At 44.1% G+C, this 25,337-nt stretch overlaps 1 protein-coding gene across 1 annotated transcript in view; it reads left to right on the top strand.

Moving 5' to 3' along the window:
* The window catches only part of SLC13A4 (solute carrier family 13 member 4), a 235,981-nt gene extending 210,923 nt beyond the window's left edge, over positions 1-25,058 (top strand). Inside the window, exons 15-17 of the mRNA XM_069227958.1 lie at positions 8,412-8,573; positions 19,021-19,158; positions 22,845-25,058. Coding sequence (XP_069084059.1) covers positions 8,412-8,573; positions 19,021-19,158; positions 22,845-22,976 — 432 coding nt within the window. The 3' untranslated portion in view covers positions 22,977-25,058. The remainder of the gene's footprint in view (positions 1-8,411; positions 8,574-19,020; positions 19,159-22,844) is intronic.
* The last annotated feature ends 279 nt before the right edge of the window (positions 25,059-25,337 follow it).

Raw genomic sequence — 25,337 nt, 5'->3', positions numbered from 1 at the left:
TAGCAAAAGTGGAGACCACCATGGACACTGGCATGCTTCAATGGTGGGGAATGATCCCAGTGATGATTTATGCCGCTTTACCTTGTGTGAATGACGGTCCGTCATTCTTTTTAATTCAAATGTGTTGAATTTAGTAGATTATTACCAGATATTATTTGCTTTGTACTTTTAAATCTACTGTTGGACTTGGTCCTTTCTGCAGGGTCATCCCCAGACTTGTTGTCTTCCTCTTCCTATTTTTTGCTGAACTCGTTTTTGTTGGCCTTAGGACTCTGCGGCCTTTGCCGCTGCTAACTAGTGCTAATGTGCTTGTGTTCTCTCCTCTAAACATGGTACGATTGGCTTACACCCAACTGGCATATAAAATTTACTAATAAGTCTCTAGTTAAGTGGCACCACATGTGCCCAGGGCCTTTAAATTAAATGCTACTAGTGGGCCTGCAACCCTGATTGTGCCACCCACTTAAGAAGCCCTTTAAACATGTCTCAAGCCTGCTATTGCAACCTGTGGGTGCAGTTCAAAACTGCCATTTAGACCTGACAAAATAAATCTTTTGCCTGGCCCAAACCTTCCTCTTTAATACATAAATGTCACCCTGAGGGTAGGCCCTGTACAGGCCAGAGGGCAATGTATTAAAAAAAATGGACATGTACTTTTAAGTTTTACAAGTCCTTGTAGTGGAAAACTCAGATTGCTTTTCACTACTGCAAGGCCTACATCTCCCATAGGATACCATTGGAAAAACCTTATTACCTTTTCTATATGTGTAATTTACAAATGGGAAAAGGTTAACCCTTCATGTTTGGTGTCTCTAGAATCACAATTTAAAATCCTAACTTATGGTGAAGTCATATTTTAAATTACAATTCTGAATTGGATTTTTGTTGTTTTGGTCTTGATTTATTCATTACATTTTGTTCTATCTTTCTAACTTGGCATTGGATCTTTTAGTGTGGTGTTTTCATTGTTTTATGTTTGAAGTGTTGCACAAATATTTTACACATTGCCTTTAAGTGAAGCCTGACTGCTCTGTACCAAGCTACTGGGGGGTTGAGCACAGGTTAATTTGGTGTTTGCTTGTGCCTTACCTTGACAAGTAATCAAGGATGCTGCTTGACCAGGGCTCACATCCCAATCAACCAGTAACCCAATTTCTCACACCAACAGTATAATTTAGTGGTTTCTATGTAGATTAAAGACATACAATCGCCAATTCCAAAACTAACTTCCTCTCCCACATCCACGGTTATAGACTATGAAGAGGTATGCTCTGTGCCCTTTTCTCATCTGAAGGAGGATTGTAACCATTCTAGTGGGGGTGGGGATGTTGTTCCAATTCCTGGGTTAATGGATGCGAAAGGCATGGTTCCTTTTTTTATTCTTTTTTTTACCTTTTTTATGTCTCTAGCCTGCTTCTGCTTTGACTTGTGTTGAGGGACACCTTTGGATTTGTCAGACAGATTGGCAGTAACGGGTATCATGAAGGCTTTGTAGATGGGGGCATGACCAAGTGGAGGAGCATGGCGGACGTGCTGGCCTAACGCTCTGGCCCGACCACCCTATTATCCGGCGCAAATCCTACCCAGAGGCCGGCACCGGGAAGTGAGAGGGCGGTCACTGCCACGAGGCTGCCCTCTGGATGCATCGGCTGCGCCTGCCGAGCAGATGGGTTGCCTGGAGGCTACCCACGGCCCCAACACTGCTGCTGCCACGCCGCAACTAAAATGGTGGCCGCGTGGTCTCCACTGCCAGCTGCTGAGGCCCACAAAGAGGCGGATGCCTCTCCCATTCACAGCCAGGCCGCATCCCTTCAGCTATGGCCTGCTGATTTCCCTGCTGCTGCCCTAGGAGAGAATGCAGGGCAGTGGGGGCAGTCACGCCCGTCCTTGTAGCCTGCCTGGCCCTCCCCCCTAATGAGGGTCGACTGGGGACCCTTGCAGGGGGTCTCTGGCCTTCAGTGCACCAATGCCTTGTGCCTAGTTGGGGCCCCCCAAACATCAAGGTGAGGCACCGCTGGGGGCCCCCACAGGACACAACTGGCCTGGAGCTGTGGTGCAGCGGGCGCCTCCTGGGAGACAATCTGGCCGGGGCCTACAGCTGTGATGTGAGACGTGGAGGGACCGCATGCTGGACTTCTTCCCCACCTTCCCCACTGATTCTGATGCTGAGACTCCCGATGATCGGGACCTGTCTTCGGGGGGCATTGGCTGCTACCCAGGCACTGCAGCTGTTGAGTGCTGCTGCCTGATGGCCCCCAGTATCCCAGGACTTATCTAGACTGTGACGGGGCCCAGATTCCCCACTGAGACTCTGCAGCCGGTGCCCACCCCGCAGCCACATCTGTCTGGGTAAGAGCACCAACCCATCCTCACCTCGCCTCTGAGAAATGCTTCAGAGGTACACTTGCGAGATAAGGAACCGTGTACCAGAACCTGCTCCCTCCATCAGACTTCCTAAAGTCCCTGCTGGGGGGGGGATGCCTGTGGCTCAGACTCTGGAGGAACTCCCCTGATAGCAGCGATCACCTGCCCTCGAACGCATCTGGCCCCAGTTGGAGGCCTACCTACCCCCGGGGAGGCACTAGGGGACTCTCTAGACAGCAAAGTCACCAAGAGACTTGGGATACTGACCAGGGAGCCCACTTGGTCATACCATGCAGATACACCCCATGTGCCAGAGGTGCTGCCCCTGCCAGCGGTGGGTGGAGGAAGTTTTACAACTAGCCTGGGGGTGGCAGCAAAACAGCCATCACACCACTAGCGGTGCCCAACTGGGGCCTCCTTTAATCACGCTACTACTTAGACTCTCCCCACCACCCCCTCCCATCAAAGTTGGCACATTGAGGCATTATCGGATCTTGTCAATGACAGGTACAAGGTGCATTCAGTTGCCTCAAGAACATCAGCTATTCATTAAGGGAGCAATATCCCAGCTCACCCCTGTCATCATGGGACACCCGAGAAATTTCACATCAACTCACAAAACCCCGTGCCCGGATCCTCCCTTGACAGTTTTGGACACTCTGCTCCAATCTCCCTCTGCCACCTTCCTGCAACCACCACAGGATTGCCTGGACCAGATCCTAGCAGTTATAGAAACTTTGTGCAAATCTATGGAGACTGCCCTGAGGTCATTCATTACTGAACGCACCTTCCTCAGGGATGATCACAGGCAACTTAAGGAATGCATGGTGGTGAGTGAGCAGAGCAGAGCCGCTCTGCAACTGCAGACGTTGGACAACTCTCGAGCCATTAAAGACTTGCAGGAAAAAGTCTGTACCCTTGAAAACTGGGTGGATGATGCTGAGAGCCGCCCCCGCAGGAGAAATGTGCACATTAATGGCTTGCTGAAGGGAGTGGAAGGGACAGACTCACTACAGTTTCTAGACACTTGGTTCCGCTCCTTTGTTTCATGCTCAGACCTCACTGCCTTCTACTCTCTGGAGGGAGCCCATCGAGTGCGACCCACTGGGGGCCCCCTGGATTACCCCCACGACCCATGCTGGAGAATCTCCTTCAGTACAGTGAATGGTAATCCATCCTGCGGGCCATTACGGCTGAAGGGTCCCTTCATGCGCGAGAATGCCCATGTGACGATCTTCCCCGACTACACCATTGCGGTACAGTGTCAACGCAACATGTTCCTCAAAGCCAAGAAGCGCCTCCGTCAATTGGGAGTCCAGTACTTCCTGCTGTTCCCAGACAGACTGAAGATTATGCAACATGGGGAGCCTCACCCAAAGAAGTATGGACCTGGGCTGATGAACACTATGGCACTTCCCTATCGGTCCCCCTGCCTGGGACCAAGATGACTACCAGACCCAAGAGAAAAAGTGTGGCCCAACCCAAAAGAGCTCTTCCTCACACCATCACAGGACAGCCTGCAACCACAGCCCAAAACCAGGAACAAATTATAGAGAACCACCGTGAAGCATTACAGGCTGTGGCGCAACTGAACTCCGAGGTGGCCCTCTCCAAGGTGGACAGCTCCCCCCACATTTTCTCCTCAGATGGTGACTCAGATTCATCCCAGGGATCCACCCTTCCATCACCCTCCCTTCCGCTGGTGACCCCCCAGATGACAGATACACTAATCTAGGGGACTCACCCCTCCCAATCGGCCATGAAACTCTCCCCTCTTCTCCTTAGATAAACACGAAACCCAACACTCACACCTCAGTGGACACTTCTCAGGCTTCTATGCCACACAGATGCCTATTAATTCATAGGCGGGCAGCCTCCCTTCCCCCCTCAAAACCTCCCCAGTCGTCGTGCCTCGATACCTCTTATTGCAACCTATTGGGTGGGTATGGAACCCCTGGAAGCCCTGTTTTGATTGAGCGGAGAGCAAATAGGGGGTATACCTCTGTGTCACTCTACACAGATGATCTCCTCCTGTACCTGCAGAACATCTGAATCGCTCCCACCTCAATTCTAGACACCCTTCAGTCCTTCGCTGAAGTGTCGGGACTCAGAGTAAACTAGAGCAAATCATTGGCACACCCATTCCATGCTACTCTCCCACCAACAGACCTAATCATAGATGAAGCCCCCCCTCCCCTAGACCGCTTCTGCAATGTGCTACCTGGGCATCTGCCTATACCACTCCCCTGTAGATCTATACAAGGGTAACTTGCGCTCAGTACTGACTTTGCTCAAATCCCAGGTCTTCTTCTGGATTAAACTCCCTCTTGCCACCACGGGCTGCATTGCATTATCCAAAATGATAATGCTGCCACGTCTCCCCTACTTCTTTGCCAAACTCCTGGTGATCCCCCAAAGACATTTTTCAAAGAACTAGACTCCTTACTCATAGAACTTGTCTGGGGTAGAGGACGACAGAGGGTCGCTCTGAAGAAACTACAACTGCCAACTGGAGAAGGTGGGCTGAGTGCCCCCTCCTTTGAACTCTGTTTTCTAGCTGCCCAACTCCAATTGGTGACTAGGTGGCTTGCCGGATGCAACCTGGGGGAGACAGGCTACCACTTCCCGCCCTTGACCCCCTCAGCCATTAGACGCCTCTATTTCCCAGGACCTCCTACAACCCATCTTTGCTCCTTGCAAGGACACGTAGCCCGTAGATGTATCCGTAGGCTTTCCTCTCTCACAAAATGCTCCCCCATATGCTCCCACTTTCCCTTTGGTTGGCCTCCTGAGCTACCCAGGCACCTACACTATAAGCGGCTTGCAGCAGTGGCACCATAGATTGATTACCACAGTCGGAACTTGTTTTTATATGGCCACCTCCTTCCTTTCCCACAACTCCAGACTGACTACAATGTACCTCCAGGCCAGTTCCTCATATGTCACCGCCTCTACTGCACGTTTTTTCGCTTATTGGACACCCGAGACAGAGCCACCCACACATGCAGTATTACACACTCAGTTAACCATGGGGAATGGGTGCCGTCTCATTACCTGGCTCTACAAGAGCCTTTGTAGCCACACTAACATATCACTCTCTTCTCTCCGCGCCACTTGGGAAGACAAAGTGGGGAGGGAATTCCATGACAAGAAGTGGGCCAGGGTTCTGGAATTCCCACATACTGTTTCTATGAAAGCATGCTTCAAAAACATAAAATTTCACATACTCCATAGATCGCATCTCACCCCATCGCAACTTAATAAACATTTTCCCCAGGTGAACCTGGCTTGTACCCGCTGCCCTACGCCAGACTCCAGACGCCAGTCTCCACCCCATGCTATGGGCATGCCCATTACTCTTGGCCTCCAGGTGTGCAGTCCACGAGGCTTGAGCCCTCGGTGTCTTTGAATGCAACAAGGTTGTCCGCACTCATTTTGCCAACTTGGCCTCATACTAGCTAAGCACACACTAACACTACACTGGAAGACTCCTGCGGCTCCCCCATTGGAGGCCCGGCTGGCAGCAATACTAAAATGGGGGGGCGGAAAGCACTGTGCTGCGCACCACCAGGGGGAGGCCCAGTGGATTTACCTATGACCCATATCACCAGCATGGGACACTATCCTCACAGAATTTAACCATGCTGTAGCCCCTTTCACCCAAGATGCATGAATAGCTCCTCCGACCGCCCTGCCACCTCACTCCGTTGACTAGGTAATGTCCCTGTCTGCTGAATCTTATTTCCATACAACAATCTTATGGCCACTTACCACCCAGCTTTCGTAAGGGACTGTTGTGACGGGCTGTATCCACACTGGCCACCCACTTACTGCCCTCCTCTACTCCACAATCTTACCTGGATGGCCGAATACCCTATGCCCATTACCTCCCCCCCGTTCACTGCTACCTGAGCACTCTTACTGTTCGCATCCATATGCGCTGAAGGTCTTTCTGCCACCCTTATTGCGTTGACTTCAATGTCAGCTTCCACACTCAAGACTGTACAACTTACCTTCTCCTACTAGACATGTTAATTTGGGTGATGCTTGAATGTAATCCTTATTACGTATTCCACTCCCCAGCCCCTTTTTTCCTTATTTCTCTTCTTCCTATGTTTTTGCATTGTTTCTAACGCTATAAAATCAATAAAAATAATGTTTAAAAAAATGAAGGCTTTGTAGATGATTGCAACCAGTCTTTAAGATGGCCCATCAGTGATGTTACATCAGGGTTGTGGTTGATGAGGTGTGCTCTGGTCTGGGGAATACCATTCTTGGGGCCACTAGGAATTCTGGGAGCCCAAGGAGAAGGGAATTGTCATCATTCAGATTCAAGAATATGTAGTAATGAAGATCATTTCTGGGATAAAAGATTTCACTTCCTTCAGTTGAGAGAGTCAATACCATGCCTTTTTGGTGTTTTCAGCAATTGGTTATTTGAGGAGGAGTCAGGAGTGAGGGTGAATCCTAATAACTTGGCATTAGGTGAAACATGGGGGATGATTCTCCCCAAGTTCATTCTGACTTGATCAAAGTTTGGACTGGTTGTTGCTGCTTGCAACTAGAAGGAATTCAGTCTTAGTGAGGTTGAGTTTTAGGTATGTGCTGGACATTCACATTTGAATAAGGTGCAATAGTGTTTCAGGAACAGGGTCGAGGAGACTTCCACGTACAATTGTGTGTATTGGTACATTTTGATTCTATTGTCCAAATGTTTCCAAGGAGTTCTGTGTAGCTGTTGAAGATGACAGGGGTTCTGTAAGTAACAGAGAGCTATAAGGATCCAGAGGTGCCCAAGTGGATGAGCTTTGTTGGTTCAATAAGTAGGAGAACAGTAGAGGAAATTGCCAGAGAATCTCATTTGAGACCTCAGGGTGTGATCGAAGGTGTTTTGGGCAACAGTATTGAAGGGTGCTAAAAATCTAGAAGTATGAGGAGGCAAGGGTCATCTTTTTCTGAGGGCAGGAAGACAGCATCTATAATCTGAATGGTGCCCATTTCTGAGCTGCAGTATAATCTAAAGCCTGACTGACCATTGTGGAAGGCATACTGCTAACATGTTCTTGGAGTTATGTGTCAAGACTTTTTTGATGCTCATGTTAATTAAGGGTGGATGGTTGTTTGGCCAGCAGTTGGCAAGGCCTTCCGGGTCTAGCTGTCTTCAGGAGTGAGAGAATCTTACTACTCAAGTCTGTTGTAAAGATGCTTAAGAAGAGGTAGACATTGACGTTAGGGATCATCAGTAGGAGAGCTTCTCCAATGAAGACTTTGATGAAGTATGAGGGTAAGTTATAATCTTCACAGGAGGTCACTTTGAAAAAGTTGAGAATGCAGATGAGACCTAAGATAGTAGCTTGAAGGATGTCTACTGCGGGATGCTTCAGGTGTGGAGAAAGGTGGGAGGAAGGAGGTTCGGTGTTGTTGATGTGCTGTCGGATATTTTATATTTTTTCAGATAAAGATGTTGCTAGCATTGTACTCATCTGTGGAGTGTGGGATCAGTGGGTCTAGCAGGGGGTTCATGCAATATTTGATTTGTTTGAAAAGCATCATTCCAGACAAGATAAGCATAGGCTGCAAGTGAAAGGGACAAATTTCCTTCAGTAACACCACCAGTGGGCAGTTGCTATGTGCATGGGAACACGAAATGGCATTGTGCCACTCTGAACCCCACTGTGCCTTCATGTAATAACATCCCTTCATTCTCATCCAGAAACACATCAACTGTCCTTATTTATTTATCTAAATTCAAGCCCTGCCACACATCAAAAATAGTTTAATTTATTTTGGTATATCAGAATTTGCATTGACCTTGAAACCAAATACAAAGAAGCTGAACTAATAGGTCACTCAATTTAATGAGACAATTGGAACAATGTTGATTTTAATGGGAATGACTTCTTTATCTGCAATACAGTTACATTGTGACACAAGAATGTAGCCCTCTATCAAAATGGGTTACATATTATCTCTACACATGAATATAGTTTAAAAATAAGTATTAAAGATATTGAAAGATAAATGGGCTTTCTTTGCTTTTTTTTCAGACCTCTGGCCTCTCCACTTGGATTGGACGGCAGATGGAAGGTCTCAGCAGCCTCCCTTATTGGGTTGTCACCCTGTTCGCCTGTGTGCTGGTCTCTGTAGTAACTGAATTTGTGAGTAATCCAGCCACGGTAACCATCTTCCTGCCCATCCTCTGTAGCCTGGTGAGTAGAAAGTAGTACCCTTCCAGCCTAATGGGTCAATGAAGACTAACAGGACATGGCTTTAGCCAGAGCTCTTATGACTAAGATCCAATGCTCTGATATAACCTGCTGCTTACGTACATCACAACTTTACACAAAATATATAGTCAAAACAGACCCTGTAGACCAGTTACTTGCACACCGTGCCAGCTCACAGTCTTCCTGGATAGACGTATAGCTTTGCGGCCGTGCTACACACCATCTACTTACACACTGGGCAACATCATACCCCTGTTGCTTAGATGCTATACGGCACAGCCCTGCTACTTGCAACCTGTACATCCCCTTAGACCAGCTACTTGCACACCATGCAGCCTCACAACAAAGGTGCTGCTTATAAACTATACAACATCATAGTCCTGTGGACTAGGCACTGCATTACCTAACACCCTAACCATTCAGACAATCTAAACCTTACAAAAAGCTGTGTCTGAATGAGCATCATCACTGTCTACTTCTCATGCAGAGGGAAGCTTCACAGATCTGAAAAGTCCCCCAAGCAACACACCCCTTGCAGTCAGCAACAAATAAATAGACAATGTACAAACTTGCAGACATGCAACTTAACAACATTGTGATTTATTCACTGCACAATCACACAGACCGGCTGCTTGCTCGCTGTTCCACACTGCAGCCCTGTGACAGTGGCTCCTTATCAACATTAGCAACCCAAATTGGTCATGTATTTTTCTTCCCAGAAGTAGCTCTTCTCTAAGTTCCACATAAGGAACTAAACACTGCATGGTTTACATGAATTTGAACTTAGTGCTGCTTAGTGGTAATTTTACTCTGTCTCTCACAGTTCTTACTTCATGAGGATGTCATGCCCCATGACTGAGGAACATGCAACTGCCTCAGTCCTTTTAAAATAACAACTGTATTCCCTCTCCTTGCCGTAAGGAAATAAGGGCAGGGCAGGAAACGAGGGTAGAGGGGGCACCAATGGCTATGACGAGGAAGACTAGAACTCACTGCATTGAGGATTACAAGTATGTATTGAGTTTCACTTTCGCTTCACAAGGCTATCCCCCGTATAATGATACAGCAAGCAGTGTGAAGTCTTTAAACAATACGCTTCAGCAGTCATCACAAGTCATGAGGAAGGCAGGATCCTTGGGTTGTACTGCTTTGAAAACGGCACTCAGGAGGCTAAGGGCCTGATTTATATATTGGCGGAGAGGTCACTCCGTTGCAATGGTGATGGAGTCCCCCCCATCAATATAATGATCCGTCCGCCAAACGTAATAGTGGGCGGACCTTAAGTTTGGTCACTACAGAAACCACTCAGTCTCCGCTATGGTCAAAAGTTTCCGATGGCTCTGGGGAGTGAAGGGCAGTCGGAGAAACAGGTAAATCTTAGCCCACCCAATTCAGATGGGTGGATATGTAGTCATTCTTAGTGCTCTTTTCCACCAGGTAAAACCTAGCGGTAATTAACAGTAAAACCAGTGTGATGCACCCACCTTCATGAGGGAAGCCTCCCATGGTGAGGAGAGCATTACTTTTTTTCTTTTAAAAAAGAAAATCCCGTTTTGGAATATTCTTTTTCAAAAAGAAAAATAAACTGTTTGCTGCAGTGCTGCGTACTTCCAATGCAGCCTTGCAGCACACAGTGCAAAGCATTGAACAGAACCTCAGCGACGGTGGTTCCTGCCAATGACTCTATAAATGACCTCCTGCTTGGCTGCCATTATAAATTAGGTGGGCAGCCTCCCCAACATGGGGGTGGAGTAATTTACTTTGTGCCCATGGCGGACCCATGGGCCGTCCACCTATATCTAAATCAGGTCCTAAATCACAGTTTAATAAACCATGAAAAAAATGGTCCCATAAAATTGTCACCTTAAGTCATATTTAAAGATCCTCAAACACCACCTCCCCAATCCTCAGCAGGAGGGCAGATTGGCAGAAGATGATTAAGCACCAAATGACCAGGTTGCACCTCCCCATCCAAGTCATTCAAACAAAAAATGGTTGGAAACCCAGCCAATGGCACAAATTATACCAACAGAGAAGAAGTGATGGTGACAAGAAGCAAGAGATGAAAGCTCCAGGCACCAAAGGAACCTGAAATGCCCCAGTACATAGTAAAAATAAATACAACCGAAGAGGAGCAAAGGAATCAAACAGCCATCTTAATCACTTTGCGGCCACTGGTGTGAGAAGATTGACTCATGCCTATCCTGCTGACCAGACAGGAGGAGCATAGCCTCCTCTGAGAGCATAGAAGGAAATGTGGCCCTACACAAGAACAGCCCTGAAAAATTGTAGGACTGGTACAACTAAAACATAGTGCTAATTTAACAGTTTTGTGGTGTCAGATGTTACAAATATCCTGGCACCGTAACTATCAGAATTAAATACAGAGATAAATTATCATCAAAAGAAAAAGTACATGAATGAGCCAGTGTCCTGCATTACACTGTCCGGAAGAAGGGGTGAAGATGCGAGTTGCCAGCAGGCAGCAGCCCGCAGGAGGCCTACGAGAAACACGTAGAGGCAGGGAAGGCCAACACAAGACTCCGTGGTGAACCCCCAACTCTAGGATGTACACCGATGAGGAATACGCAACAACACAAAAACCCACAAGAGAGTGTGCAAGGCCACTGCTTTCCATATCACAGGGCCACTACTCGCTTCTTGCACAAAGAAGAATCCAGGCAATGGCCAAGGTTCATACTGCATTAAGGATGGGACCCCAAATCCAAGGCACACAAAACATGTGCCTACACGGTTGCTAAAACCCCGGATATGTAAATGAGGTTGGTTGAAAGAAAGGCCAGGGGTGAAACAATGCTCTTAAGACAGCAGTGTGTAGCCAGAGGAGAGACAACGCTCTCTGAATAGAAATTCAATGCCAGCATAGCTTGATAATGCTCAGTAAAGCTGAGTTCTCTACCACTTGAGTGGGTATTGCAATTCAGTTTACCCATCCAGCACATATTGCAGCACTTCTTTTTGTCATCATGAAGGAAGAAAATGTGGACTACAGTATATAGAAACTCTACTTGTTCATAAATTATAATTGAGAAGTTAGTGCATCTAATGCATAGTGGGAGCAGGATCCTTCGTGAGAGTGCTCGCCCCAAGCACCATATATGGATAGAGCTAATTCTCTGAAATCCCTGCTCAAAGCCATACAAAGCAAGGCCACATCCTTGTTGACTGCTAGCAATTATGCCCCAGTGCACAAAAACACTGAGGACCTGAAAGAATACAGGGCCCACAAAAGTGTCCTTGTACTTGACATGAAAATCAATAATAAAATTATTTTGAGAGCAAACTTATCTATCAAGAATATAGGAAAATACAAGTCATAGTGTGGCACCCTATGTGTGTCAGAGTGGGTTAGTAGTAGTTACAATAGAAGCATATCCTTGTGTATGAATTAAACAGTGAAACAATGAATCATAGAGGGCCTGAGTGTAGGGGTCATTATTGTTTTTTTCTGTCCCTCAAAGTCAGGCTTTTTCTAGCAGCGACTGACAGAAAAAAAAACATCACACCGTCTCCTCTAAATAGAGCGAGTGGAATGATGGCCTTACCTCCACGCCCCCTAATCCATATGGCGGCAGAGTAAGCTTTCTGTCGACAGAGTCAATGGGGCTCTGTTGACGGAAAGCTCACGGTCTGCCCATGTCTAAATGAGGTGGGTAAGAACTGAGAATTTGATGGACAGGGTATCCTCCCCACCAAATTTTAAATCATCCCAAGGTCTGGTCTGAAAGACTGTGTTGTGACGCTGGGCAATTTATTTTATCCTTAAAGAAGCTACTCTTTCTTTGACACCTGTGTTGTTGTTTCCCCCAAAGAATTTCAAGGTAAGCTACGGCATCACAAGTTATATCATCCACTTGTAGGATGGGCCTTCTGAGGGTGACATATGTAATAAAAGGGGAATTTAAGGCTTGGCAAGTAGTTTTAAATGTCAGGACGAAGTGGCAGTGAAACTGCACACAAAGCCCTTGCAATGGCAGACCTGAGACATGGTTAATGGGCTACTTATGTGGGTGGCACAATACGTGCTGCATGCCCACTAGTGGCATTTAATTTACAGGCCCTGGGCAGATCTAGTGCACTTTACTAGGGACTTATAGGTAAAGTCAAATATGCAAATTGGGGATGAGCCAATTTGACCATGTTTAGGGGAAAGAGCACACGCACTTTAGCCCTGGTTAGCAGTGGTAAAGTGTGAAGAGTCCTAAAACCAGCAAAAACGAGATCTGAAAAATGGAGGGAGGCAGGCAAGAGTTGGGGGGAAGACCACTCTAAGGCTGTCAAGTCCAACATTAAGGAAGTTAAAAACAAATGTACCTCAAGAGCAGCAGCATGGAACAGACAAGACCTTTTGGTCACAAAAAGGGAAAACAAGCATTGGCAGAGCCAATGGGTGTCGCCTAAGAAGGCTACTGGCTTTGGCAATGTTTTCCAGACATGCTTTACAGCAGCACGAATGCTTTGCAGATTGGCCAAAAATAATTTAAGAAAGCACTATGATGCAGCCAGGACTAATGTGCTTTTTTTAAGTGCCTTAGCGCTGTATGCATTATATATTTGTTTATAATTGTTTCTAGCCATGCTGTACAGCAGCCACACTACTTTCCAGAGTGGCTCAAAATCATTGCCAAAGTCAGCAATGACCATGCTTTACAGCATCAACAAAAGGCAATGGCAGAGTCAATAGTCTCAAAGGTGAGAACTATTGGCTTTTCTAATGCTTGTTAGGTCTTGGCACACAACACCCCATTGATTTTGAGCAAATCAGTTAATCTCTCTATGCGTGAAAAAAATGATATTTGGTAAAAGAAAATCCCATCATCTAGAGAAAATAATGCCCATGTCTTAGTGAAAATACATTTGAAAAAAGATAACATCTATTGTCACAATAAAAAAAATGTAACATTTGTTGTCACAAAAACATCCATTTCAAAAGAGAAAAGTGCTTCTCTGAAGTGAGTGTGGCACAGCAAGCCATAGCTACAAATGGCAAGAGGGTCAACAAAGACAATAGGGAAGGAGAAATAATAAAAGTAGTACCTCAAATGCAACACACTCAGCAGAAGGACAGCAATCAGTATTTGGACAAATGCTCCATCCGAAAGATATGAAGTGAAGCCAGCACATGCTGGCCAATTAGAAGGCAACAAATAAGTGTGACATTGAAGTCAATGAATGTTAAGCAAGCATCTACTTATATATAATAGCTCCCACAAGTGAGAGCGCATGCATCGCTTGCGCTGTCGCAGGTGACACCTAAAAAGGGAAACAGAATTCACAAACAAAGCATTGACTAATGAGACTAGGATAATATTGACATTAATGAAAGAAGTGACAAAAATCAAACAAATATTGAGAAAGAATTGGAAAGAGTGACCTCTAAGATTGTAAATTTGTGATATTTGTATCCTGCAGTGCATGCCCATGTGACACCTTATAAACAACGTATTACCTGTGAGTTAAAGAAGAGGATACTAGAACATACTTGGGTGATAACAAGCAGAGACAGACAGTATCCAGTAGCAAGGCATTTTGAAACAAAACATGAAAGTGATTGCAGAAAATTGAAAACCTTTGGAATTGGAATGGTTGAGAGACATGGGAGACATGGCAACAAGGATCTGGCCACATGAGGAGCTGTGGTGTATTTTGAATGTGTGGACTGTTACCCCAAAAGGCTTGAACCAGGAAATAGAATTATACGTGCTTCTATTATTGCTTCTGGGGATATTCCGGGGGTACTTTATGAACATGAGTTTTAAATTAACTTATCATAATTCCCACCACCAGGAAATATGACACTGTGGAAAGCAAAATGACAAACGAAGATATGGAATATAGCAGAATCAACCCTAGTTGAGAATGAGGATTGGAATATCTGTGCATTAAATTTATTGGATGGATTACCAGGATCATATGCATACAATTTATGGTTCAAGTAGATCACTGGTCTCTAACTGAACAGTGGATGATGAAACAGCTGAGTGGTGAGAAAGATATTAAAATATATTGACAAGAGAGAGACTGGTTATAAATAACTCCACTGGAGGGCTTGAGTAAGGACATGGAGAGGACTTAATAGGTATCAAATCTGACCAGCTGTCAACATTTATAGGAATAAGACAAACATGAAAGAGTTTGGATCTCCAGAAAGGATGGGGGCATGAACTGTTAATACCTACAAGAAGGACCCTACCAGATGGAATTATGCGAATAATTAGATTCTAAAACAGAGAACACTGGGTAGTGGAACTGATATATGGTTGGACGAAAGTTAGAGTGAAATTGCTAATGAATCAACTGATGCTTTGAATCCAGTAGAGGAACACGTACCCAGGAATTTGTCATTACTATATGTATCATATCTTTCTTGTTGTATTTTAAAAGACACGGATGAAAGTTTCATTTTTTCCATTTTTCACATTTGGTATGAAAGTAATAGACTACATCTCCAAGAATTCATGGAGAGAGAAAGAGAGGTGTTATTTTCCTAATGATCACATGATAATGTGGTAAAAATAAAAGACATCTTGAAGACATAGACCATTCACCATGTTCAAGTATGGTAAAACACATTGGCAAATTTGTTCTGTGTAACTTTTCATTAAAGAAAGTGACACAAGTTTGTCTGTGTCGTCTCTGAACTAAGACAGGAGCAACCTTCAGATTGATAGTCTGGCTGGTCACCGGAAAATGGACTGCTGTGAAGAGCGGCAGACCGCGCGCATGCTATGTGTGTAACTGAAATTTGAATATATATATATATATATAGATATATATAGAGATATATATATCTATATATATATATACACATAGATTTATATATATACGTGTATAGATATAGATATATTCACTGAAAAACATGAAGGTTAAAGGGACATTATAGTGAGGAAATAGAATTAAAAAAACACCATAGAAATTCACTGAAAGAAAAACAGATGCTGCAAGGACGTTATAGTTCGGTTCACATTTCACAAGCACAAAACCAAAGAAATTCAACAGTTATAGTTATAATAATCTTAAGAAACTATAATTAGTGCCCTAAGGTAACTATAACTAGCGCCCCCACCATGTACTGTTTTCTCATAAATAACATTTATGCAAATCTTGTAGTTATATTATAAATGATGTTTTAGAAGATGTTATTACTGATGTAATATGTGCGGAAAGTAGCAGTGCCTGGCGAGGGTGCATTTGATCAAACAACCTGACCCCAGGGAGATTGTGGTCCCCGGGCCATTAAGGACTTTGGAGGGGGGTCTTTGCAGCCCCCCTCCTCTATTTTTTTTTATTTTTTGGCCTTGCCCTGGGGAGGTGGTGGTCCCTGGGGCGGTAAACGCCCTGGGAACAGGGGGATCACGCAGCCCCCCTCCTCCATCCATTATGTTTGATTGGCCTGGCCTCAGGGAGGTGGCGGTCCCCAGGGCCGATATTGCCATGGGTAGAGGGGTCACGTGCACCGCCCTCCTCCGCACTGTTGTATTAATTAGCCCCCAGGACCGGGCCCTCCCGGGTCAAGTTTAAACAAACATGGGAGACTGCTTGTTTTTTTTTTTTTTAAATTGTAAGGATACGCAAATCCTTCTGCAATTTTTGCAGCAACATTTGAAAAAAAATGGTTTTTGTCCATGCGGGGTCCCTAGGGGACACCACCGCCAGGCTTAGGGTATCAGGTTATTCCTACCCTGTCCCCTTTTATTTTTTTTACTGTTTTTGGGACTCAGCTGAGACTGGGTCCTAAAGTCCAAAATGGCTGCCAACACTTCCTGGTTGAAGTGTTGGCAGTCAAGATAGTCTCCCCATCCCTAGATACACAATTGTGTTTTTTCTTTAATTACTCCAATACTGCTGAACAGATTTACAGCAAATCATTAAAAGGGCTCTTTCTGAACCACAAGCAGGCTTTTTGCCAAATTTAATATAATTCTGTCCAGCGGTTCAGGAAATAGTTGTGTCTAAAATCCCTATGGGACATTGCATGGGGAAAACACATTTAGGGACCACCCCCTTTTTCTCTGCCCCACTTGACGAATCATCCTGAACCTTTCAAGACAGCAGCTGAACTCAGATGCAAACTAGTTTTGAAAATTTCAGGAAGATTGGTCAAATTGTCACCTCAGAGTTCCATAACCTTTTAAAGAAACTCGGTCTTGAGCCTTGTTCCTCTATAGGGTTAGGGAACTCCTCAGTGACTTGCAATATCCTTACAGCAGGGGTACTTTATCCCTTATGCAGGTTTATTTTGACCAAAAAGGGAACATGTCCGGGGTGGTCCAGGAGTTTAGGACTAGTATGGAGAAAGGGTCCAGGTGGTAATGAAGTGTGGGTGAGCGAGAGAGTAGGTGTATTTGGTGGCAATTAATATTTAACGTGATGTGATCATTTCATGGTATGAACACAGTTCTTTGAGAAGCACATCAGTAATCAGATTGACATTTTACTTTTTTGAATCAGTAATGCTTAAAGGCTGTGAGGATACAAAGTCCCTATTTCCTCCCTCAAAGCTATTAATCGAGGTATAGAGGATTCAAATAAGTAGTATCCTCTTTAATATAGTATTTGGTGGGTAAACGTTTGTTGGAAGAAAACAATGATATATTTTACACATGTTATCACCTGCTTATCACAGTTACACCTTGTGCTAGAGTGCAGGGAGCCACAGGGAGCAATGATTTGTGCATGAAGCAGTCATTTTCGCATCTGGAGCACACGATTCAGTAAAAACTACAGGCAGACAAGCAGGGCCCAATTCATAAATGTTCTTGAAACCAATAAAAAAAAGTTTGCAACTTACACAATGGGTAAGTTACACCTATACATTGTATATATTTGCACAGACAATTTTGGTATTCTCATAGAAAGATGCACAGTTCTTTAATGCCCTAATTCCTTAATTCAAGCACTGTGCAGATTTTGCATACTTGAAGTAGGTAATTTAAAATGTCTTTATTTCATTCTTCTTTGTTTAAAAAAAACAGTTTTCTCATAAATACCACCCATCCCTGCACACATATTGTGAATTTCGAATTGATTGCTAAACTTTAGCCTGCTTTTACTCAACCTTTGACTGGCCGACTGAGGGATATGTTTGATTTTGCCCCAACTGCTGCAGGTATAAATTAAGGCCCATATTTATACTTTTTGACGCTAAACTGCGCTAACGCAGTTTAGCGTCAAAAAGTTTTGCGCCGTCTAACGCCATTCTGAAGCGCCAAGCGGGCGCCGTATTTATGGAATGGCGTTAGACGGCGCAATCAGACCGGCGCTGCCTGGTTTGCGTGGGAAAAAACCACGTAGACCAGACAGCGCCGGCGTAGGGGGAAAATGGCGCATGGGCGTCTTAAAATGGGGCAAGTCAGGTTACGTCGAAAAAATCGTCTTAACCCGACTTGCGCCATTTTTTAACGACGCCCATCCCCCATCAACATGACTCCTATCATTGTAAAGATAGGAGTCATGCCCCCTTGCCCAATGGCCATGCCCAGGGGACTTCTGTCCCCTGGGCATGGTCATTGGGCATAGTGGCATGTAGGGGGGCACAAATAAGGCCCCCCTATGCCACCAAAATAAAATATAAAAAATAAAAAATTATACTTACCTGAACTTACCTGAATGTCCCTGGGGTGGGTCCCTCCATCCTTGGTGGTCCTCCTGGGGTGGGCAAGGGTGGCAGGGGGGGTCCCTGGGGGCATGGGAGGGCACCTGTGGGCTCATTTTGAGCCCACAGGCCCCTTAACGCCTGCCCTGAGCAGGCGTTAAAAAGTGGCGCAAATGCGCCGTTTTTAGCCACGCCAACTCCCGGGCGTCTCTTTTGCCCGGGAGTATAAATACCACGTAAAGGCCTGGGAGTCATTTTTTAGACGGGAACGCCTCCCTTGCATATCATTAACGCAAGGAAGGGGTTCACGCTAAAAAATGACGCACATTCCGGGAACTTTGGCGCTATTCGCCTCTAACGCCATAGTATAAATATGGCGTTAGTTGGCGTTAGTTTTGCGTCGAAATTGCGTCAAAAAAAACGACGCAATTTCGGCGCAAACGGAGTATAAATATGGCCCTAAATCTAGTGCGAATAATCCCGAGTCTCTTATTTGATGGGTGTGTCCAAAATTACCATTGAAATTGGAATATCATACATGCAATGGACCACTTTTCTGATATTCCCATTTTTAGTGGTGAAAAACCGAAGAGCCCCTTCTCCCCTCGGCTGCCTTACACATGCATCTTACTTGTGTACATTACTCCTTCTTGACTCATTCGTTCACGAACACTGCATAAATTATTCGTACATAGACAAATGATACCTTTTTCAGGAGCCAGTCAGATGTACAGCCCCTCGGTTCTCTGATATTTCCTGTTTCTCATACTGCAGTCCCATCACCTGCACCCTTCTGTGTTTCTGCCCTCACAGTCGGAAACCCTTCGCATCAACCCTCTCTACACCCTGATCCCCGTCACCATGTGCATCTCTTTCGCCGTCATGCTGCCCGTAGGCAACCCACCAAACGCCATCATCTTCAACTATGGGCACTGCCAGATCAAAGACATGGTGAGTTGGATGTTATGGTGCTCACAACCTGTACAGAAGATATTGACTTGATAGTTGTATAGTGTTTTTTTTGGTAGAGTTTTCAAATAAATTACCCACCTGAAATGACTTTGTTGAAACCGATAGCGTTAAACATGAGCTATTCCGGTGACGGTTTCAAACTCACTTTTTTAGCGCCGCATTTGCGTCGTTTTTTTGACGCAAAATCGGCGCAAACTTACAAAATACAATGGTGATTTTGCGTCAAAAAACGACGCAAATGCGGCGCTAAAAAAGTATAAATATGGCTATATCTGCGCAGATTTCGCAGCTGGTGTAGTAACCCAATCAGCCACACAATGCCTTACAATTTGTTATCTATCTGTTAAAGAACAACAGTAAAATAAAAATGTTTAAATGTTTCTAAAGATGAAAAGAAAATCAGATTAAGACCGTGTTCTATGTGTTTCCGTTGAGTCTGTTTACCTCGCACAAGGAATTTATAGTTAAAAATGGGTAAAAACCTGGCTGGAAGCAGTAAAAATGTGGTTGGATTTTTTTTTAAATAAAACACATTTCAGAGAAAGTATATCAAAGCTATTATAATTTTAATAAACCAGTGAGATATTCAAATACACATTTTGTCCTTTAGCTAGTGTTTGTGACTAACGCTTCGCACCAGAAAGTCCAGAACTGGAGTTAAAATATCAAGTCATCATTCTTAATAAAGTTAGCATCATATTTCACAACTTGAATATAGTGAAGAGCACCAGGGTTGACGCCTGTGGCAGGAACTTTTCCCCACAAATGGTACTCGTATTAGAATAGTATATTATTTAATCCCAGATAAAATTCAATACGTTTCAAATTAGAGGATTTCAAAAGGACATTTTAATCACAACCAGCAGTAATGTGAATGGTGCACGTTTGATCAAACAGCCTCAGCTAAATATCTTCTATGAACCACATTTTGACTAAATCTTTCCCTAGAAGCCCCTGGGTGAGTGTGTCTGATACCGTAGAATCAATTTCAGGCTTTTTCTGTGCGTGGATGAAATATGCTATTATTCGGGTTCAATACTTTATTTAAGGAAAGGAGTGTGAATGACTTAAATATATTTTGAGTGATGTCACATAGGCATACATCCTTTCGTTTGTGTTCTTAAAATTCTGCAGAAATGTAGAAGCGTTTTGACTCTTAAAAATCTTCAAAGATATTGATAGACAAAGCAAGGCTGAAATGCAGTGCTTTAATTCACAAAAATGTGTCTGACCACTTTAAGGTCACTCTAACTGCTTAAATCAAAAGCTGAAATTATTATGCAAGCTGTTTCTGTAGTGTTCTTTATACACGTTTGTGATTCTGCACATTAACATGTAATATGCATACTATACTGAATAATGTCCAGACAGTAGGTAAAAATGCACAGCGGTCTGATATTGTCATAATTACATTTAGTTTTTCCTCTCCACATCACTCCCAGGTTTAAGTCCCCACCCGACCCCACTCATCATAGTGTTCAAGGTACAGCACCTCATGTTCAAGATACTCCTGCTACAAAATAAATGTTCTCATTAAGGCACTACAGTTCTCCTTTAAAACAAATGCAAATGTTATCAAATATCTAAAACCAAAAGATAAAAAAATAATTGTGCCAAAGCTTTCAGCTATCAACACTCACTTTTAAAATTTCATGAAAAAATCCCTGCGCTAAGCCACAATTAAGTGGTACTAGAGTAACTTTCCTTTTTCTCGTACACAAAGATCCTAGGCTTTTTAAGTTGGCTTTAAAATATTCATGGCAGAGTCTCAAAGTCTTTTTAAGAAATACTCAGCAGTGGTTTGAATGAAACAGCGAACGGTTGACTCCTGTTCTGTTCTTCTGATGAACAACTTATTCTTAGGTATGGCTTGACAGTGCAGTTGTCTGCTCACTACAGCCAGTTAGTTACCTGGCAGAGGTGACAGGAAATGATGCAATGCATCCAATTGGCTATGATGCATATGTCCTTTAACTTTAATTTCTCAGCAATGTTTGGTGCAACGCTGGACAACTAACTGGTTTTGAGGCTCCATGGCTAAGAATCCATAAAAATGGCTCAAAATCCCATGTAATAAAAATACAAATCAAAGGGGAAAAGATAGAGCGCATGTGCACCATTTCATTTCACAAAAGGTGTAAAGGGTTGGCAGAAATGGTCAAACTATGTGGATTAGCATCAGGGCGTAACAACGCTCTTAGCCAGGTTTTCTTAGATACTGTGTTACTCTCAAAACAACACAATTAGAAGAAGAGATGGGGTAACCTCAACTATTCTTACACCTTTTATAAGCATAGTTCATGGAGCAGCCTCCTGCTGACCTAGAGACTGCCTCGCTTTTTGGTTGAAACCGACAAGAAAGGCCCGGCAGTTGGGCAAGGCCTGGATGGCACAGATTTCTCAACTGTAGCGGGTCGTTTGACCATGTTCTCCTGGGCGATACTCACTGATCAACTGCTATTGCGATTCGCTTTTTCCCACTTAACTTATCTGCTAAGGTGCTACACTCTAGTAAGGGTTCAGTGATATCTGTTTAGAAAACAGTAAACAAGGAGGATACTGGTTCATGAAGGGTGCATGACCTAACTTTACATTACTTAAATTGCAAATATCTGCAAGTGCCCAAATGATTTTCTCCATCAACGCCAGCCTCATCAGCCCTCTCCACTCCACCCATTGTATCAGCGACATACAATCGCTGGAAAGTGTTGGAGCATAGCGTTTTTTTGTGACACGCCACACCTGGAGGCCCGGCCCACTGGTGGAGTGCACCGACATGGAGACCACTGAGCGGAGTAGGCTTCGCTGTTGGAGCTGACCGAGCTGTGATAGCAAATCTAGAGTTTGTTACAGAGTAGCATGATTGCACAGGGAGCGCTCCCTTTAATCAGTGCACTCTGGTATGCGGGCCCAGTCAGGTCTGTGCATTGCACGGGCTGCATGGGAATGACTGGGAGGATACAGTGGAAACACTCCATTACCAGGTAGGTCAGCTGTGCATAAGCTATAAAGCAGTGGTTGACTGTGTACTGGTGCAAGTGCTATTTGTCCTGGATGCAAATCATGTCCTGTCCCATCTCAGCCTGGCCCATCTCAGCAGAGGATTTGCAACTGATGTAACACTGAGAGCAATGATGGGGCACGAAAAAGGTCACTAGAGTAACCCAGTTATTGTACGCAATGGCTGTTTTTGGTGAAAGTTTGAATTTTGTTACCACAAACTAGTGTGATGCAGCAAAGTTCCATGATGTTGCCACAACATCAACATGTATGCTAGGAGCAAGGTAGGTAACGGATCTTCAGGAGTATGGCCTTAGAACAATGAAAGAGTGGTGGCAAGCACCAGCGTAAATTAAGCACTGCTGCTTTACTGGATAAGCAAGATAAATGCAAAAGACCTCATGACTCATATAGCCAAATGGCAGGAGAATGTTATTCCTATGTAACACACACGTTTTTAGATGAAAGTCTCAACTATGCCCAACACTCTATGGTTGGTGTCACCGGAAGTAATATGTTGAAAAAATCAGCCCATTCATTTCATTGTGCCTTTGTAGATTTTCCAGTTATCATTCTAATGTATTCTTTGTGTTTAGTTACTTGATAGAATGAAGATCCCTGGCTATGGTGTACTTGTCATCTAATTGATATGGTTTTCTTGTTAGGTAAAAGCTGGCTTCGGCGTGAACCTGATTGGTCTGGTCGTCGTCATGGTTGGCATCAACACCTGGGGAATTAACCTCTTCCAGCTCAACACATTCCCTGATTGGGCAGGAGTCAGAAACACAACAGGATAATTATGAAAACCTGCTTACCAGGCAGAGATGTTGTGAAAGCAAAAGTGGGGTGGGGTGGAGTTGCTCCGATAAATGAAAAATCACAAACACCAGCATTTGTCAGCCCCACAGCTGCCTGGCCTAAGGAAGCCATCTTGCAACAATAGATCCCAAAAATTGGATATTTCCTAGTGTGGGTACATCTAACTGGTAAATTTGAAGCAGACATTCCCCATGTTCATATTGTGGTTTCTACAGTAAACCTATGTGCTACTATTCCCTTCCACTCAGACTCCGGCTGCCACAATTTCCAATAGTAAAGTTTCTACTGCTCACTGCATCATTTTAGGACCTCCACATAAGCAACCACCTATGAAAGACACGACATCCTAAGGGTTGTCTCTCCATTGTCCCTGTACGAAGGGATAAGGTGAGTCTGTTGCAGGATTATAGTCAAACAAATATTACACAAAATTCCCAGAGTATTAAGAAAATGTATATTTATTTAATGTTGAGGTGTTAATATATAGGTTATTTTATTTATATTATTTTGCAAATATTGTAACCAGTATTAAATGCATGTCTGATATGCATTTGGCTGAAGGCACAGTACAAATTGAACATTAACTAGGAATGAGAAGTAACATGAAAATATTCTACCTTATCCTGAATCATCTTAGGGTGTAATAAAGAAAACATATTTTATCACAGTTTTTAGGTGACTAGCCACTAAGAAAATATGATGACATTTCTAGTGATCTTACTGCACTGTCAGTACCAGTAAGGTTGTGATGGCATTTGGCAATAAATCAAATGAAAGGTCCTGTGCTGTGCAGCATCTGAGATTTACTGGTATAATATTTGCAAGTCTCAAGCCTCTCTATTTTATGAGCAATTACAGCACATGCATGATGCGTAAAATATCATTGTTTATGCCCGTGAGTAATTGTTTTTGTACATCCTCAATATAACAGCTGGAGAGTAGATTCATTATATTAAAAAAAAAAATCACAGCTTTGTTGACATCAGTACTTATTGAAAAAGAATCACAAAAATAGTGATCAATTCACAACATCTTTTTGCCACGTGATTTCATATCTGCTGTAGTGAAGTAACTGTACCATAACACATTTGAGATTAAATAAAATAATTATTAATTCAACATGCCTCTAAGTCTTGCACAGCATTAGAGCTGGATCTTATTAAGAGCATTTAACAGTCATAATAAAATCTTATATTAAAATAAGTGTAATAAAACAGAAACAATAGTCTAAAAAACTCGCAAGTACATTTTAAGAACTGAAACAAGCTAAAAGGCAATTCCTGACAACCCCTTTCAAGTTGCTGTTAAGCATCTTTTCAAAAGAGACGTGGAGACACTCAGGGGCTCATTACGAGTTCGGCAGACAGTTTACACCGACTGCCGAACTTCTGATGGGGAGGTTGCTGCCATACAAGCTACCTCCCCGCTGGCCCCATTAAAAGTTTCCTGCTAGGTCAGCGGCGGAAACCTGAGTTTCCACTGGCTGGCCTAGCAGGAAACAGCCTGCAGCTGTTGTAATCAAGCCAGCGGCAATGCTGTAGAGTGCAGGGTGCACCAGCACCCTTGCAGTGTTCACTGTCTGCAAAGGGTGCTGGCCAGGGGGGCCCCTGCACTGACCATGCCCAGTGCATGGGCAGTGCAGGGGCTCTCCTGGGTCCCCCTGCGCCCGTTCACCACCAGCATTCACATAGCTGGTGGAGAAGGGGGGTCGTAATCCCCAGGGCAGCGCTGTCCTGGCAGATTAGGACCGCTGCCACCTCCAGACCACCGCGCTCTCCAATCCTGGTGGAACTGGTGGTCCCTGGTGGCCTGACTGCCAGGGTTGTAATGTGGCAGTCGGCTCTCAATCGCTTAAAAACCCCATTAAACGTTTTAGCAAACCATGAGAGCCCAGTGATGTTATCAGAATTCAGACAATTCTTTAGATCATCATTACATTTAAAAATATTTTTTAATGGGCTTTAAGAGTTTACATCTCTCCATCTTTACCTCTGGGCAACAGCATACAAATTCAAAATTCTTTCCTTCGCTTAATGACAAAGGGCCTGATTACAACTTTGGAGGAGGTGTTAATCCGTCCCAAATGTGACAGATATACCACCAGCCGTATTACGAGTTCCATAGGATTTAATGGACTCGTAATACGGCTGGTGGTATATCCGTCACTTTACCGTCACTTTTGGGATGGATTAACACCTCCTCCAAAGTTGTAATCAGGCCCAAAGTCTTCAGTATTGCAGTCCGTCAGTGTATTTTTGCGACCTACCTCTACACTCTTTCATGAAAAAAAAATCAGAAAGCACAGTCTCATTATGTGGTGCCTACAAACCTTGTTTATT

The sequence above is a fragment of the Pleurodeles waltl genome, chromosome 4_1, assembly GCF_031143425.1.
Source record: "Pleurodeles waltl isolate 20211129_DDA chromosome 4_1, aPleWal1.hap1.20221129, whole genome shotgun sequence".
Classification (NCBI taxonomy): Eukaryota; Metazoa; Chordata; class Amphibia; order Caudata; family Salamandridae; genus Pleurodeles; species Pleurodeles waltl.
This window is presented reverse-complemented; position numbering and strand designations above follow the sequence as displayed.